The sequence below is a fragment of the Chenopodium quinoa genome, unplaced genomic scaffold (genome assembly GCF_001683475.1).
Source record: "Chenopodium quinoa cultivar QQ74 unplaced genomic scaffold, ASM168347v1, whole genome shotgun sequence".
In the NCBI taxonomy this organism is placed as follows: domain Eukaryota; kingdom Viridiplantae; phylum Streptophyta; class Magnoliopsida; order Caryophyllales; family Amaranthaceae; genus Chenopodium; species Chenopodium quinoa.
In genome coordinates, this window is record NW_018745684.1 from 4,557,670 (window position 1) to 4,576,285 (window position 18,616).

General features: G+C 35.8%; 3 protein-coding genes across 4 annotated transcripts; 2 read left to right on the forward strand and 1 right to left on the reverse strand.

Moving 5' to 3' along the window:
• The first annotated feature begins 304 nt into the window (after positions 1-304).
• LOC110717457 (putative disease resistance protein RGA3) lies at positions 305-4,699 on the forward strand. 2 transcript variants are annotated; one of them, XR_002510751.1, is made up of 3 exons: positions 305-3,922; positions 4,037-4,104; positions 4,285-4,696. XR_002510751.1 is itself a non-coding variant. In XM_021896160.1 (2 exons), exon 1 carries the CDS (start codon positions 493-495, stop codon positions 3,919-3,921), a length of 3,429 nt encoding a protein of 1,142 aa, XP_021751852.1. In that variant the 5' UTR covers positions 305-492; the 3' UTR covers position 3,922; positions 4,285-4,699. The 2 variants fall into 2 exon arrangements, 1 of the variants encoding a protein (XP_021751852.1); XM_021896160.1 differs by lacking the exon at positions 4,037-4,104 and having other exon boundaries at positions 4,285-4,699.
• Positions 4,700-8,980: 4,281 nt separating this feature from the next.
• Positions 8,981-11,156, reverse strand: LOC110718246. Its single transcript, XM_021897082.1, has 2 exons — positions 11,016-11,156; positions 8,981-10,882 (listed from the first exon to the last, which is right to left on the reverse strand). The coding sequence occupies exon 2, from the start codon at positions 10,821-10,823 to the stop codon at positions 9,186-9,188; it is 1,638 nt and encodes a 545-aa protein (XP_021752774.1). The 5' UTR covers positions 10,824-10,882; positions 11,016-11,156; the 3' UTR covers positions 8,981-9,185.
• A 416-nt stretch (positions 11,157-11,572) lies between these two features.
• LOC110718245 (disease resistance RPP13-like protein 4) lies at positions 11,573-13,947 on the forward strand. The gene has a single exon (XM_021897081.1). It carries the CDS (start codon positions 11,936-11,938, stop codon positions 13,796-13,798), a length of 1,863 nt encoding a protein of 620 aa, XP_021752773.1. The 5' UTR covers positions 11,573-11,935; the 3' UTR covers positions 13,799-13,947.
• Positions 13,948-18,616: the final 4,669 nt, after the last annotated feature.

Sequence of the window (18,616 nt, forward strand, 5' to 3'; positions counted from 1 at the left end):
TGATTTGTTTTTGAATGTTAGCATGGAAGATATCATAAATCGATATCAAAACATGAAAACTCGTCGAGAAATATTGTAATAAGTTTGCATTACTATTTAATTGTCTTTTGTAGTATTATATGAACATTTGATTGTATTTTGTACTGTTTGAATATTTAGATGTATTTTTTAGTACTATTATTTGGTTGTTTGGTAAAAAATTTTTTTTACATATTTGATTATCGATTGTGACTCACCAGTCGGAAATTCCTGGGTCCGCCACTGCTTGTATATATGACGTAGCTTGCTTCAAACTTTGACGTGAATAGAGATTTTTGAAACATAATCCCCAAGGGTGTGTGTATAAAGGGAATACTAAAACAAAGGTGAAAGAGGAGAGAAATAAGAGAAGCAGAAAACACAAATAAAAAAAAAAAAAAAAAAAAAAAGGCTGTATCAGTGCTCCAAGTTTGAATCAATTTTTCCTGATATTTTGCATCGCCTTTCCAGAAAATGAAGATGGGAACAGCTGTATCTGCTGTTGATTCTCTGATTGCAGCGCTGAAAAAACTTGAGAGCAAAGAGTTTTTATCGATGTGTGGCTGCAAATCTCAGATCGGTGAACTCTTAGTCATCGTCCCCAAACTGAGAGCTCTGTTCCTCCAAGCTGAGAGTCACTCTGAAGAACAAAATTCAAGGATGAGGGAACTGAAGGATGTCATCTTTGAAGCAAATCGGGTGCTCGAGGACATTATTGACGTTCAACTCTTGAAAGATAGAGGTGGTCTTTTTAAAAAGGTGCGTCTCTACTGGGTTGCTTATTGTGTCTCTCACGAGCTTCGACAAATTAGGAACAATCTTAACGTAGAATTTTTCGGTATTTTTCCTGATATAAGCTGCGTGCTTGATATTGCTCCTCCGCGGGAAAGAAGGTTAGAGACCTGTTCATACGTTTCTGCTTCTGACATCATAGGAAGAGAGGATGAACAGGAGAATATCGTTGGTATGCTGCTTGATTCTTCTAATCTTCAATGCGACCCGTCCTTCCTTTCTATTGTAGGAATCGGAGGATTGGGCAAAACTGTTCTTGCCCAACTTGTGTACAACCATCCAAGTGTCACAACTGCATTTCCCTTTAGGATGTGGGCTTGGATTGGAGATACTTTTGATATTGATGAGATTCTTAGAAGGATTTTACAATCAGTCACTCGCCGGAATCACGAGGGTTCCACTGACCGGGAAAAGGTCCAAATTCAACTTCATGAGCAACTAGCAGGCAAGAAATACTTGATTGTTTTAGATGATGTGTGGATTGAGAAATATGATGAGTGGAATAGATTGGTACCCTTCTTGGTTGGAGGTCTTCAGGGAAGTTGGATACTGGTGACTACACGCTCAAAAATCACTGCAACAATAGTAAAAGGTGAAATGTATGAGCTACAAGCCTTATCAAAGGAAAATTCATGGCGCTTGTTTCAACGAGCGGTTTTTAGATCAGATCATTTATCAAAATCCCTTGATGACGAGCTGGTCATGATTGGCCGAAATATTGTTAACAAATGTGCCGGAGTTCCACTCAGTATAAGACTTATTGGAAGTATTTTGGATCGTCAGGACAGGGTCGAGTGGAAACAATTTCAAGAGAGAGGATTAGCCTGCAATAAGAGCTATGAAAGTTGCATTATGCCCATATTGAAGTTAAGTTTTGATATTCTTGAATCTCCATTAAAGAGTTGCTTCCATTATTGTGCATTGTTTCCTAAGGATTTTGAGATAGAGAAAGAGAAGTTGAAAAGCCTTTGGATGGCACAAGGCTATATAGCTCCATCATATGAACATCCAAGTATAGAAGATGTGTGTGAGGGATATTTTTCAAGTTTGTTAGATAGAGATTTTTTCCGAGACATGAAAAAAGATAAATATGGTCAGATCGTGTCTTGTAAGATCCATGATATCATACATGATCTTTGTCAACATGTCGCAGGGAAGGAAATGTGTGTAATGGAAACCATTTGTTCCAACCTTGATAAAAATGTGCACCATCTATCAGTTCGGGGGGAAGTTGATAACTACACATTGGGTAAAACACATATTCTTTCATATCTTCATTTTTGTGGGGAAGGTTATCAAGTTGGCAAGGTGAAAATGTCTTACCTGGAGTCATTGGTAGCAAAATGTCTAAACCTGAAGGCATTGGACCTGAGTGGGTTAATTTTCGAAAGATTGCCTGATTCTGTTAGCAAATTGGTACAATTGCGGTATCTAAATATCTCCGGGAATACAGAGATTGAGTTTCTCCCCAAGTCAATTACAGAACTTCATAATCTACAAACCTTAATGTTAAGGTCGTGCTGCACACTGAGAGAGTTGCCAAGTGATCTGGGCAGGTTGGTTGATCTCAGATTGTTGGATATCAGGAGTTGCTTTAGTTTGACTTGCATGCCTAGTAGCATGAGTAAGTTGACATGCCTTCACAGTCTAAGTGATTACATAGTAGGTGGTGAACAAAGTTATTCAAGTCCGAGCCAGTGGTTTGATGGGTTGAATGAGCTAAAGCCTCTTAACAACCTCAGAGGTTGTCTTAACATCCAGATCAGGTGGCCTAAACATGTAAAATATACTGTTAAGGAAGACGGTGAACAGGATGGATTATGCCTGGGGAATAAGGAACATCTCATTGCTATTTTGTTTGATTTCATCCATGAAGAAGAGGATGGAAGAGCGGGTAACGAGGAAGCAGAAAGATTGATGGAAAAGCTACCTCCACATCGTAATTTGAAGTTCTTCGAGTTGCAGAAATACCATGGTCTAAGAATGCCTGGTTGGGTAACCCTTCTCCCAAATCTTGTAGAGCTTTGCCTTACAGATTGTAGGGAGCTAGAGTACCTGCCATGCCTCCGAAACTTGGTTTTTTTGAAAGTTCTCAAACTTATAAAGTTAGCTAAACTAGAGTGGATAGGGGAAGATAGCCCATCGGCTGATTCCAGTTCCACACCCACGCCTCATCAATTACCATCCCTTGAAAAAATTGAGATGAGCAATCTGCCGAAGTTGAAAGGTTGGAGGAGGGGAGCAGGAGATGATCATCATCAGTTCCTCAATGATGGTAGCAACAACAGCAGCAGCAATAAGGCACAATTGCAATTACTACCATCTTTGTCTGGCCTGAAATCTTTGTTCATATGGAACTGTCCGGAGATGGCATGCTTTCCGCCGTGTCTCAAGCTGGAAGACCTAACATTACTTAATTTTAATAGCAAACTGCAAATGATATTAAACTTGGGAGTGGCTGTCATTCCCTTTGCATCTTCTTCGACGTGGTTACCTCACCCTGAAAATACGAATGCTCTTAAGAAGGTGACTATATCCAATGTTTCATGGCTAAGTTCTCTTCCCGAGGAGGCTTTTAAGTTCCTTGAAAGCCTAGATATATGTGGTGACAAGGAACTAGGGAGCTTGGGAGAAGCTACAAATGTTTTCTGTTGCTGCTCATCTTCCTTGAGACACTTGATCATTCGCAAATGCTGTACTCTGAGTAGCGTTGCGCCTGGAGGATTGGAGCATCTCATGGCCTTGGAGGAGTTAGAGATAAGGGATTGTAATAGTCTGAGGCTATCAGAAGAACAACAAGAGGGTGTGGAGTGTAACATAAACCTCATGCCACGGCTCAGCACATTGACATTGCATGGTCTCCCACAGCTGGTGAGTCTGCCCAACTGGATGCAGTTCCTGCCTGCCCTTCAATCTCTTGAAATTTCATTTTGCAACCAACTCAGATCAATGCCGAATTGGATGGCCAACCTCCAATCTCTCACTCATCTTACAGTGTCCGGGTGTTCGAAAAGTCTGAAGAAAAGATGCCAACAAGAAGATCCCCCAGGGAAGGACAGGCTTTACATTCAACACATCCGGAACATTCATTTTCAAGAATGTTTTTATTAGGGTATGTACTATGTAACAGTAAATATTGCTTTATTTCCTTCCCAAATGTCACACACCAGTTTTTTCAACATTTTCCCCTTGATTATAAAATAACTCATAACTACTGAATATGCAGATTTTTGCTGCTCTCCCTGAATTCACTTATCCTGTCCACTACTCCAGTGCATGTTTCCTTAGACTTATGTAAGCATTCTGTGTTTTATTTCATAATTTTTCCTTTCTATTTCATGCTTCTATTTTGACTTTCATGATTGAGTATGGCCTAAACAATTGTTTATACGTTGTTGCCTGTTCATGAGTCATTACATTAGAATTATTATTAGAAGTTTGCATTTAATTATTACTCGTAACATATAATTGTAGATGTTCCATGGTGATGGAGATGTCAGTAAGTGACTTCGTCAAGAGCAGTAGATAGAGAGCAATTTACTCAGTGCCCAACCACATCAGGGGTTGATCAAGGAACCTGTTCCAATGCTAGACTTGTCGTCCTTATAACCGGCATGTAAATATAAATTATAAGTAATGTTTTTTTGAATGGCGATTGTGTGTAATCTTAAGTATACAAACTTCTCTGTTTTAACTAGGATTTGTAATTGCGATTTCTCCTGTGGATTACTCAATTTCCTTCACACTTCAATATTATGGCTGGAATAGTGAATACCAAATAATAAAATTTGAGCCACTGCTTACATCTCCTGTTTCTAATTGGAATAGGTTTGTGAGTTGTGTGCTAGGCTGCTAGCTTATAAAGTTGTAAGTTGTAGGAGCACTATATCAATCATCTGATGGTGTAGCAAACAATTGAATAGTTATACGAGTTAAAGTGACTCAAATGAACAGAATAACAAAAGTTAATTTCAAGAATAAATGAAATTTCTTGAACAACATATTCTTTGATCATTTTATCAAGCTCAATAATATTAAATTGCTAACTAAAGTAACGTAATGACTAAAGGACATGTACGGATGTGCACATGCTTTCTATCCATCTCGAGCAAATTTGACTAGTAAAAGAATAATGTTAACAAGCAGCTAGCTGGTTTCCAACAGATCTACGTACAATTTAATTGATTGCACCATAATTTGTGGTTGAAATTTCCAATTTTCTGATCCATAATAATAATTGAGGTAGAACCGTAGAATGGTAAAAAAGTTGTTATTTTCCTGGAAGTTGCTTCTATCATCCTGAAATTTGTTATTTTGCTCCTTTTATCCTTTTTTTTTTTTTTAATGCAATTAATTTGTGCAAAATAGGTCAGTTTGATAGTAGAATCTTGCTATAATTATGAAAGGCTAGCAGCATAGACTGAAATAAATGCAATAATATATTCTGGTTCCAGTTTCAGAACTTTTAACATGTACCTGTCATGCTCACCCCTAATATTAATTCTGCTCTCTAGCTATACTCCATTTGTTTCGCTTTTCTTTTTTCATTTTGTTGTTTTTTTGAAAGACCCTTTGTAATTTTGTTCCACTTTTAATATAGTAAAGACAATAACAGTTATAGACTTATAGTTATGTTAGTAAAACATGTCTCAATCAATGTGAAAACTAGGGGTGAGTAAAAATCAGAATATCCTGAATCGGAATCGGAACCTGTTAGGAACTCAGAATCGAAACGGCAAAACCCGTTTTGGGTAGCAAAATGGAGAACCTGTTACAATAGGTTCTTGTTTCGGTTCAGGTTCTCAATTTTTTTGGAATCAGAACTGTACCTGTAGGGTACCCTATAACATGCATGATAAAAGTATCACTTAAGTTCAAATTAATTCTAACCTAATTTTTAAATAATAAATATCAAAATTACATTTGCTAAACAACTACTATTAGTTTGTTTTATTTGCGAGTTGTAAACATTATAATTAATGACCATCCAGTCTTTTTATAAACAATTTTACAAAAAGTTGTAAACTATATAACAAGACAGTGTACCCTGAATTGTTTATAAAGTATATTACAAGAACCCAATTTTCAGGAGCCTGTTCAACACGTTTCGGTTCCGGTTCCAGAAATTTTAATAGGGTACTCTGTTATAGTCACCCCAAGTGAAAACCTATCCTAAATTCATGGCGCTTGTTTGAACAACTGGCTTTTACACCAGATCAATTATCAAAACCCCTTGATGATGAGCTGGTCATGATTGGCCGAAATATTGTTGACAAATGTGCCGGAGTTCCACTCAATATAAGAGTTATTGGAAGTCATTTGTATGGTCTAGACAGGGTCAATAGTTATTACCTCATAATGAGAGTAATAGTTACCCACCCTCCTCCTAGTGTAACTATTACCCTCAAAATGAGGATATTAGTTCCTCTTTCTTCACCTCATACCACACCGTCACTACATAATTTTCCTTACAATCACACCATCACTATCTCCTCCTTCCCTATTTTCACTTTTATTTTGCTTAGTTTGACTTTTATTATCCTAGTAATACATCTCTCCCAATCCAAGCATGCCCTAAGGCTTAAAGGCAATGTACAGATGTGTCCAAACATGCTTTCTATCCATAGCAAAATTGACTAGTAAATGAATGATGTTAACGAGCACATGGTTTCCAGCAAATTTACGTACAATGAAATTGATTGCACCTAAAATTGTGGTTGAAATTTCCAATTTTGCTGGTCGTCCATATTAATAATTGAGGTAGAATAGACAAATTTTGTTATTTTCCTGGAACTTGTTTCTATCTTTCCTGGAATTTGTTATTTGGCTCCTTTTATCCCCTTTTTTCATACAATTAATTTGTGCAAAAATGGTCAATTTCTTGCTATAATTGTGAATGCAAATTTGTTTGAATTTTCCACGCGTTTTTGTAGATTTTTTGCATAGACTGAAATAAATTTGTTTGAATTTTCCACGCGTTTTGGTCAATTTCTAGTATGTTTCGGTTTAGAAATTTTAATAGGATACCTATTATACTCACTCCTAATAATTGTGGTCTCTATATTTCATTTGTTTCACTTTTTTCCTTTTCTTTTTCCATTTTTTTTTTGTTTTTTTAAAAGACCCTTTGTAATTTTGTTCCACTTTTAATATAGTAAAAACAAGCCATATAATAGTTATAGACTTACAGTTATGTTAGTAAAACATGTCTAAATCAATGTGAAAACCTATCCGAAATTCATGTCCTTGTCACCTTGTGGGATTTGAGAAAAGGCAAAATTTTTATTAATCACCAAAAAAGAATTACACTGAGGGTACTAAACCCCTAAGCATATTCCCCTTAGCTAGGAATGACAACGAATCAAATTCGAGTCAGATTGGGCTAAATCCGAATTCGCTCAGTTTTACTATTCGGGTCGTGGACTTGGATCCGAGTCTGAGTCCAAATCCGACTCACATTTTAAGGGTTCGAATCCGGTCCATTTATTCAGACATCCGAATTGATCCGAGTACTATTTTATTTTTTTTTAGAATAATGTTTCATACATACTTATTATTGCTTGTATTGTCTCTAATTATATTTTCTACATCATATTATTGCATAAAAAAAACCTACAATATAAATTCTAAACATAATGTGTTTAAATTACTCCCTCTGTTTTTAAATACTTGCTCACTTTCTCCATGTGCGGAGTTTTAGGAGAAATTGGAGAAAGTAATAAAATGTGGAAGTAGTGGGGTAGGTGGAAGAATAAAAAATTGTATAAAGCAAAATAGTTGAGAGATTGGAGGATAGAGGATATGAATTAATAAAATATGATTTATATTGGGTCCACTAGTTGAGAGAAATGAATTAAATATTATAAAAGATTTCCAAATAAGGAAATGGAGCAAGTATTTAAAAACGGCCGAAATAAAGTGGAACAAGTATTTAAAAACGGAGATAGTATATTCCAAGACTTGGGTTGGACTTGGACTCGGATTCCATCGGACTTTGCGCAAGGTCGTAGTCCGATCCGCCTCCTATTCGAATTCGGATCCATCGGATTCGAATTCAGACTATATTAAATCGGATTCGAATCGGTTTTTTTTTTCTTCGGATCGGATCGAATTCGAATCGAACTCGGATTGACTTTGCTAGAACTAACACTACAAATTCTATTTACAATAACATCATGTCTCAAAATTCTAGCCTCTCAAATGGCTCCATTTCTTTGCTGCCATATTCTGTAAATCAATGCTGCACATAAGCTCTAAATCACTTGTTTCTGGAATCTATTTCTAGCTCTCCAACACCATTCATTACTAGTTGCAAAGCTCCTGAAATCCATTATGGTCTTGATTTTGTCCTGTAACAAACTAACCAACTTCTAACTGTAATCACATTCAAAGAGAATATGCTCATTTGTCTCAGAGAGATTTCCACATAAAGGGCATATATCATCATCAAGCACCCTATACTGCATCAGTTTATCCTTAGTTCTAAGTCTCCCCCAAGCTGTAATATAATCCATATAATAAATCGATGCCTGGGATTGTTGAACCTATTCCAAATCCAATTTTGCCAATTTACTTCAAGTTTAGAATTCTGCAACCATCTGTAAGCTGAAGCCACTGTATAACCAGCAGCATTATGTTGCCAAGTGTTTCCTGTAAAGTCGTGCTTAATCTGTTCCTTCACTCTCCAAATCTGCTTTCACTGCCAACTAGCTTGAGAAGGGCATCCAACTCTTTTCCAATTTTTGTCTTTTACGCAATGATGATTGACCCATCTAAGCCAAAGACTATCATTCTTATTAGCAATATCCCATATATACTTACCCATAGCAGCAACATTCCAAGTAATACAATCTTGAACACCTAATTCACCTTGCTTCTTAGGTCTGCAGATAATATCCCAGGAAATAGGCAGAGGTAGGAGTTCTACCAGAAATGGCTTTCCAATCCCATATAAAATTTCAGCATTCGGCCATTCCATAATTGAAGCGTACAATTTCAATTTTAAACCTTAGAAACAGTGAGTGAACTGAATGAATTTTGATTTTTGTATCCAGATTTGGTTCTTTATCATTGAAAAGTTAGTAGTCATACTACATTTTATTTAGAGCATTAGAAATGGTTTCATTAACCTTGAGAATACAAACATACATATTCATTGAATAGCACGTAATTATGATCATAGTATACTCCACAGTTAAATACTTAAAAAGTCTTAAGTCAAGATAAAAAAAGATGTCACACCATATGGGTTGGTGAGTGTTTAAGTACCATAGACTAAACTATGATAGCGAATAAAATGACATCTGCAACTGCAAGTGACTCTTGCATTACTAGAATACATAACAATATAACATAATCAAGCAAGTGGTGTCATTTTATTTGTGAATAATAAGTTTAGTCCATCCAAAGCCCTGATTCTGCAGGAAGCGCTCCCCTAAGCCAAGATGAGTCATGAACAGCCACACCAAAGTTAAGAGCTCTCCACCTTTGCTTAGCCGCGCAATATGGGATCTTGGTGAGCAGCGAATAGCAGCATAACATAGCAGTTCCACCCAAACCTTAGCTGTTATCTCCCACTGCTTTTCTCCAAACAATTCCAGTTGCTTAGCAAGGCGACATGCATCAAAGAGTATTGATTTGCTTTTATCACCCTTGGCTTTTAAAGGCTGTACATCTGCCTTTACTTGAAGCACCTTCTCACTAAACTTCTTGAAGAATTCAGCTTCTGCTTTTTCTGAGGGACTCTTCTTGTCTTGGCTTGACGCGAACCTGAACCTCTTAGCCTTCCACCAGCAATCTTCAAGCCAGCTGACGTTGATGCAGTTATTGTTCATGAACTTGTTGGCCTCTGCACAAGTGTGTTCAAATCGAGTCTCTGACATACCCACTAGTGCAGACAACATCTTCTGCTGTCTGAGTATAACATATGCCATGTAATCTGCCAGTGCCTTGCTGAATCTACGATCCTTTGATTCTGATGAACCAGCATCATCTTTATCGTCACTTGTAGTCCAGTAGCAGATATCAGTAGCGAGGTGCCAAATCAACAAACTTTCATCATAATCAACATCTACGGTCCAAGGGCTTAAACACTCTGAAGCGAGGAAATAATCTTTTTGCAAAACCAAATTCCCTCTAGCAGAACAAACCTCCTTTGCTACCGCCAGTTCTTCTGCTTCTTTAGCTTTGGACTGCAGCCCTTCTATTAAGTACTTGATAAGCTCCTCCTCAATCTGATCTTCTTTGACATAGAGGATTCCAACTAAAACATTCCTGATTTCCTTTATTTTAAACAAGTATATCAAGTTGAACAATGAAGAGGGTTTTCTAAAGCAATGCCTTAATAAATTGTATTTTGAGATGGAATTAGACCACCTTCTACGGTTATGTTGTCTAGCCCATTTTGACCATCTAAGGATCGTCAGCATAAGCGATTGTAGGTAGTTTTTAAACATACCATTAGAGCATAAGATAACCCACCAATCCGACAACACGAACATAACAGCAGTCAATAAATCCAAGGCTATAGCACCACCAAGCAATGTGAAAGTTACTATCACATCAACATGATGATCAGAGTATTTGCCCCTGTCTTGATAAAAGAAAGTTAAAAGGGATGCAAGAGCCAAAAAAAGGCACAAAACTCGAGCATAAGCTCTTTTCTTTTGAAACAGGAACAACTTTGTATAGAAAATATCATAGATTAAGTTGAGCTCAATCTGTATGATTCTAAAAGCTTCCTCACAAGGCCTATACAATAAATTTTTGCGGCTTTTATTGCGATCTTTTAAGCTCAAAAATCCATCAGTTAAGAGGGGCATAGACATTTCATAAAACCAATGAGCTTCTTTGATCATATCATAAGATGAAGCATTAGCACCATTGCATTGTGACTCATCATCAGGACCATCTCTTCGTCCCTCAAATAGTTTTGATACACCGCCCGAGGGACCATTTTCACCTTCGAAATCAGTGGGAATATGAGCACTCTTTGCCGAATAGTACTCTGCCATTAGCCTAGCATAGTTAGGCCCAGGCTCAGGTTTGGACACAAGGGAGTCTCTAAAACTGTCTGAGCTAGCAAAAAATAGAGCACAAGTTCGCTCTAAGTACTTGATAAATCCATCAACAAACATAAGCACTGTTGGTATTAACAGATTGTTATGCTGAAATGATTGAAGAAAGACATAAATAGTGATGATTACCTGGGTGGCCAACTGAAGAGCATGTCGACGCCACAGCTCATTATCCTCGAGAGATAAGGCAGTAATTGTGTCCGGACCACCGAGATGTAAAAGAAGAAATGGCGACCAAAATGCGAGTAGCTCAGTCTTCTGTGGAGAAACATCTTGGCTGTTGGAAATCAACCCAATGATGAACAAGGCAATGGCATCAGCTGATAAATAGAGTATCCAAATAGAGAACATGAGAAAGCTGTTAGAACTACTCTTTCTAAGGGGTGCTAGTGATGTGAGTAGAATTTGGATGATCAGACTAGTGAGTATCAAGGCACGGATATCCCATGTTTCCCATAGATGTCTTATACTCTCAGCAAATTTTGATTTGTTTACCATTGGAATTAAAGCAGCTTAGTTTTTGGAGTGACACTTTTTTTTTCTTTGATACAGAGGAGTGAAACTGTACGAGACTATAAGAGTGAGTAGAAGAATTAGATGCTTATTACTCGTACTCCGTAACTATTATCACTAGTTAATTACGGAGTACCTGTTTTCACAAAAAAAAAAAAAAAAAAAAAATAAATAAAATTTACTGTAAAAGAGTGCAAATTAAAATTGTGCAAGCAGAACCAAACAGGGCTTAGTGCTTGAATTGACAAGTCGCATAAACCTCTAGCTAGTACAAATCATTTCTTGGGGGGAAAAAGGTTGTAGGGTAACCAACAATTAATTGTACAATAATAACTTGTCTGTTTTTTTCCCCTTGTCCTGTCCTTCCTCCATCTTTATACACGGTAAGTGTTTTAATTTGACTTTTGCAATATTCACGTACATTGTAAAGACTACACATATTTTGTTCAAAAAAAAAATATATACTACGTAATAAAGACCACATAATCAAATCTCATGACCTCAAGGTAAATTTAAGAGATAAATCCCCAACCACGATGCTGGCCTCTTCCTCCATCAGCCGCACCATGAATCCCTTAGTTAATTCCCTCATCAACCATGGTAACAGATTAGCAACACTAAAAGATGTGGCTAAAAGCCGATCAAGTAGAGAAATCATTCATGAAAGTGTAATAAAAGAGGTTGAAGATCTACTTCTAAAGCTCAAGAAACCTCAACTTCCAGGCTCTTTCCCTGATACTATCATACCCAAAATAATCGATAAAATCCAGGCTACTGTTCAAACTTTCATCAAGCTTGACAGTGACAATGCTGCAAAATACGAATACCTTGCTAAGAAAATCAATGACTGGAAATCCAAGAAGCAATCTTCAACAACACTCAGTGTGCCCAAGCACCTTCGCATGTCGCCAACTGGTGATTCAACTTATCAGCCTGATTCTTCCACTGTTGATGATCATCAATTTCAGCAGCTCACTAACAAAAAGAAGACATGTCTAATCTGCTGGAGTTTGTTCCCTGCTGGAACCGAAATACAGAGAAGACAGTTGATCTACTGGTGGATTGGGATGGACTTAATTACTGATCAAATCGAGGGTGATAATATACTAGCAGATTTTGTTGACAAAGAGTTCATCGAGTGCACCATTATGGGAAACAAAATATTGTGTAATAGCTACAAGATGAATGAAAATGTTCACTCCATAGTCGTTCAAGCGATTAGCAGCTTTGGCAATTCTGTAACAGAGCGCAACTTTTGGTCCGTAACGTACCTGCAACAGCAACAACAGCAACAGCAACAGCAACAGCAACCAACAATGTTCCAGCGAATGTCATCGCTATCTAAACAAACGAAAGGCGATGACAATGTCACGCCAACGATGTCATTGGTGATTAACAAAGGAGAGAACAGCCTCAGTGGTGAGACACTTGAATGGCTGAATAAAATGAAAAATGTTAAAGTACTACACTTAGGTAGCTGGGTTCGTGATCCTAAAAATTATATCGTAGTTGAAGATATTGAAACGCTCAAGGGTTTAAAAAACATGGGGCAGTTAACTTGTTTAAGCTTACAAGGGATATCAGGAATAGTTGAGCTACCAGAATCAGTATACAAGCTTGATAACCTGAAGATCTTGGACTTGCGAGCATGTCCCAACTTGGAGTCCCTCTCGGAAGGGATCGAGTCATTGAAGCAACTTACTCACTTGGATTTATCCGAGTGCTACTTACTTGATCATGTCCCTAATGGGATTTCTTCATTGACTAAGCTTCAAGTGCTCAAGGGCTTTGTAATTAATCCAGAAGACGATCCACAACAAGCGGTAGATAATGGAAATGGAAAGATTAATAACAATAAGATGAAGAAAAAGGTGTCTTCAATGGCAACATTTAGTGACTTATCAAATCTTAAAGAGCTAGTAAAATTGACTATCCGCACTAGAAGAATGAAATTTCCAACCATACAAGATTTTGATACTCTGTTGGCAATGGACAAGCTCAAAACTCTAGGAATTCTTTGGGTGCGGAGTTCTTCCGCTGTTGTATGTCCAACGCCCACAAGAAGATTTCCAAAGAGTCTCGAGAAATTGGAGCTTCAGGCTGCCCCAAAGGATACGTTGTCATCTCTTCTACGATGTATTTGTAAAGATAAAGAGAGTTCCTTGCAGAAACTCTACATTAGAGGAGGCCAAGTTCTGGACCTTGGTATGGTGTCAATGGAGATGCATTCTTTTTGCAATGTGCATACCGTACGTCTCAGATACTTGCCGGAGCTAACCATCCATTGGGGTGAATTTAGGAAGTTTTTTCCTAAATTAACTCGATTACAAGTATGGAGATGTCCTAATCTCATCGCTTTCCCGTGTGATGAGAATGGTTTATGGGTAGAAACAAACTAGATCAGTTAAATAAGGTGTAATTAATTTTTGAAACTAGTATTTGCACCAAAAAAAACAAATCAAACTAGTATGTTTTTGGTTTGCTTGTTATTCCTGTACTAAGCTTTTATTGTATCATTTTAAAATAACGGAGGAATAATAGTTTTATCGAGTTACTAACCAGACGTCCTAGTGAGATGAAAATCAAACGTCGTAAACTTGACTTTTTGTTGGAATCCATCATATAGTTATATAGTTGTCATATTTAAAATTAAATTTGATTCAACCTATTAGTTGACCAAAGAAAGGGTAAGGTGCTAGTTCACAATTGAATTTAATTAATATTTTTTTATTTGCTAGTTTGGATGTCCGCACGCATACCAGTTAGGATTCGATTTTTTTATTATTGATTTGATTTTTATGTGTTTTTTATTACCAACACCTATAATGCATAGATTTATATTACATATTAGTATTTAATTTTGTTAAACATCTTATTAGATATATCTCACCTTAAAGAATTTGCTCACTCCGAAAAATCATATACACATTACCACACCCAAAAAAAAAAAAAAAAAAAAAAAAAAAAAAAAAAAAAACAAACAAACATTTGCTTGCCCCATAACCCATAAAGAATTTGCTTATCACTAAATAATTTACTTACCCAAAAATCATACAATTACCTCAGTCCTACCGAAATTACTAACCTCTAAATATTTTGCTCAACCCAAACATCTTTTTTTTTCTTTTTCTTGAAACAACCATCTTATTACTAACATCTAATTAGAATCGCGGCTGCATCTAATGTTACCGACGGAATCCAAGAAAAAAAAACCAAGATTTAAGCTTATTGAGAATTTTTCACCACATTTTTAGTGAGGTTTATAAAAGGCAATCACTTTCTCGACAAGTTATTGTTTCAATAAAAGAGTTTTCTGTTTGATGGGTACAACTTTAATCTATACTATTATTTTAAAATAGAAAAGTGAAAGGATACGTGTCCTCTTTCTATTTTTCCTGATTAAAAAAATATTTAACAAGAAAAAAATAATAATCTCATGTATTTACAGAAACCTTAATTTTTCAACTTAACTTTATACATGAAAATTGATCATACCTTTAAAAAAAAAATACCTTTACAAGAAAACAAACTAACTTTTTTCAAACTACTGTAGATTTAAATTTTAACCATTATTTAAAGAAAATTGTGTGAAAAAATCTTCTCAAACTTACAAAGGTGTCACTTCAATTCGTTTTAAACATGTAAATACAGGGTGCTAAACCCAAAATTAGTGTTTTTTTTTTTTAATGAAAGAATAGTGTTTTTTATAAAGGGAAGTTAATTTTTCATAAACCCACCCTATGATCATTTTGTTTTCCAAATTTAACAAAATTGTTATTTTTAATTTGCATAAAGGTGATTGTGGGTCAACAGTAAAAGTGAAGATTAAAGCGGGCTGCAAAATATGTTTAGGTGAGTCTGTTTCTTCAATTTGGTGTATAATGCAATTTTAATAACTTGGAAAATTTTAATTTGTATTATGTATATTGTATAGGGGAATACATGATTTTTTTTGCATGGTTGATACTGCATATATATAGCAGAAGAAAAAGAAAGTTAAAAAAACCTTACATATATGCAATGCATATTATAGAATACTAACAATCAGATAGAGTTAAAAATATTAATATTTGAAAGAAGTCCAATAGGACACTAAATTTCATTGATTAAAGTCATACGACATCTACAATTGATAAATAATGATAATATAATGAAAACAGATTTAACAAAATGAAACAAGAATTAATGGGAGAAGTGCTAAGAATCCAAATACATAGATATAACAATTCAACATATTCACGATTCGTTGTGTCATACAACTTTTTGAGTGAATTCGTCGACGCTTCAATATTTTGTGAGGAAAAAATTTCTTATGATAATTTTGTAATCCGAATTCGAGCAATAATCAATCGTAATCCCGTAAAACTGGAGACCTTATCAAACGCAAATAACACCTTGTCTTTCGAAGGAGTTCGAAAAACCTTTTCTTTCGAAGGAGATCGAAAAAACCTTGTCTTTCGAAGGAGATAAACCCTTTCTTTCGAGAGAGAATTTATTATAACCGAAGAATTAAAAGAAACTTAAAAGAAACAAAAGATTGGGGTTTTCCGGTGGAAAGCCCTTCAAAATTTACAATGGAGGCTAATGTTTATAAGAGAAGAGAGAGAAAGGAGGCTAGGGTTTAAAAGTACTCAAAGAATATTAATATTGAAAAATAAAATTTACAAGTTCGACTAAACGGCTACAAGATGCAGTTTCCACAATATGACATACGTTTAAATTTTTTTATTTTATTTTTTAAAATTTTGATAGACTTTTAACTATGTTTTACTTTTAAAATAACTTTTTTTGTTTCCTCAAAAAAAAAAAAAAAAAAAAAATTGGTAGTACTTTTAAAATACGGCGTACTTATTTCACACTACTATTAAAATATTTTCTACATAGTACTATTCTTATATAAAATTGAAATACTAAGCAAAAATACAAATATAAAAACAATTATTATAATACATTAAACAGTCGGGTTAAAAACTAGTTTTCCTTTAAAACTTTAACCTGACTAGCTGACCCCACTACCTTATCTATCCCCCTTTTTTTTTTTTTACAGGTATTTTTTTTTTAATAGTACCACGAAGGCGAGCTTCAATTACTTTAAACCACCCTTTTCAATTACTCGTACTATTTATTTTTATTTTTTTTGGAAGCATTTCAATCCTAATACTAGTTAGTGTAAGATTTTTAAAACTTATGAAAATAAATAAATAAATACAAAATAAAATTTGTGCCGTGACAACCGCAATGTGATCGTAACCGAAACTGCAAGCGACACTATAAGTACCCTCCCTTACTCTATCCCTCATTATAGTGATTTATGAGTCATCTGTTTCTTTGGAGACACCTTATATTGTGTAGTTTATGAGTAGCTTTTCTACACATATTATAGATTATGAGTCAAAGGTTTCTTTAATGGCGACGTATAAAATCTAGTTTATGAATCTGTTGTTTCTTTAGAGGTGCCGTGTGATATATTTTTATGAGTCAACTATTCTTTAAAAGCAACGCGTAAGGTATTTTAAAGTTTTGTAAAGTTTTTTTAAAGTTGTCTAATTCTCTAGAGGCAACTTGATATAGCTTTAAAAAAAATCTAGCTTGACCTATTGAGTTGCGTCTTAATTAGAGGGTATGCGTAAGGAATTTATTTTTAGAAAAAATTACTATTATAATACAACCTTTGAAGGGTTGTTTGTAAACAATACAACCTTTGAACGGTTATTTTTAAACAAGACAACCTTTTGATAATTCCTGAATATTACAACCTTTGGGGCGTCAATTTTAAACAAGACGAAACCTGTTGGTAACCTGTTATTACAAGTTAATATGACACATGTCGTTCGCTAATTTGCTAAACTTTTAATTTTATTTTCGACTTCTCTCTTCCTCCTTACCCATTCCGATAGCCAACTCCACCACCACTACCACACTCTGGCAGCCCCTCTCCCGATCCCCACCACCAAAACCGCCCCTTCCCCTTTCTGACCACCACACCCCTTCCTCTCCTTGCCTCACCAACAACCCAAAACTTCCACACACCACCAGTGGCCCAAACCTCCCCATCCTCGATCCCCCTACCCCACCCTTCATCGACCCTTTAAAGTTAAAACCCCCCAGCCATTCACGAGCCCTAAAACCCCAAACGCCACCCCCTCCACAAGCTCCAATACTACCCTGCTTTGTGGTGGTGTTCGCTCACATGTCGAGGTAGGGTGGGCTTGCGTCATGGTGTTCATGTGGGAAGAGGGTTGGATGAGTGGTATTTGGTGGGGGAAGGGGAGTTGACAGGGGAGGGGGCGTTCACCGAGGAAGAGGTAGGGGAAGGGGACCACCAGGTGCGTGGTGGTCGTTGGGATTAAGGGGGCTGATTTTTTTCAATCTAAAAATAATTATTTAAAAAAAAAATCAAAATTTAATGTTTTGATTAACTACGTGACAACACGTGTCATGGATAACCGATTTAGTAGGTTAAAAGTTTTTTGTCTTGTTTAAATTTGACACCCCTAAAGATTGTAATATTTAGGAATAATCAAAAGGTTGTCTTGTTTAAAAACAATCGCCAATTTTTCCTTATTTTTATTCCTTTCGAAACTTTTAAATCACCATATTTATATTTCCAACCTATGTAGGACTCGAACATACATATGCGTGCAATGGCACATTGCTCTACCATTTGAGCTAATAGGCTTTTCAAAAACTTTAATTAACTCGACATAATAATACTCCCTTCATTTTTAAATACTTGCTCCATTTCTCTATGCGCGGAGTTTTAGGAGAAATTGGTGAAAATAATAAAATATGAAGGTATTGGGTAGGAGAAAAAATAAAAAACTATAAAAAGCAAAAGTAGTTGAGAGAATTGGAGGAGAGAGAATATGAAATTAATAAAATATGATTTATGTTTGGTCTACTAGTTGAAAAAAATGAATTAAATATTATAAAAACTTTTCAAATAAGGAAATAGAGCAAGTATTTAAAAATGGTCGGAAATAGAAAGTGGAGCAAGTATTTAAAAACGGAAGGAATAGCATAATACAGCACCCAATTGTAGCAGAAATTTTAAAAGTAAAAATTACCTAATACCAAGGTGAAGACAAAGCATCAAATCATAGAATCATCTGAGAATGAAGTTAAAATGACTTTATTTTTTGTACCGGGCTGTTATGAATACTATGCTTTGAATGCATTGCACTATTTAATGCCCGTTACAAATAGGTTTATTGTAA

What these genes read in the sequence shown, in the direction of transcription:
- LOC110717457 (XM_021896160.1), top strand. Translation starts at nt 493, where the DNA reads ATGAAGATGGGAACAGCTGTATCTGCTGTTGATTCTCTGATTGCAGCG.
- LOC110718246 (XM_021897082.1), bottom strand. Translation starts at nt 10,823, where the DNA reads ATGGCAGAGTACTATTCGGCAAAGAGTGCTCATATTCCCACTGATTTC.
- LOC110718245 (XM_021897081.1), top strand. Translation starts at nt 11,936, where the DNA reads ATGCTGGCCTCTTCCTCCATCAGCCGCACCATGAATCCCTTAGTTAAT.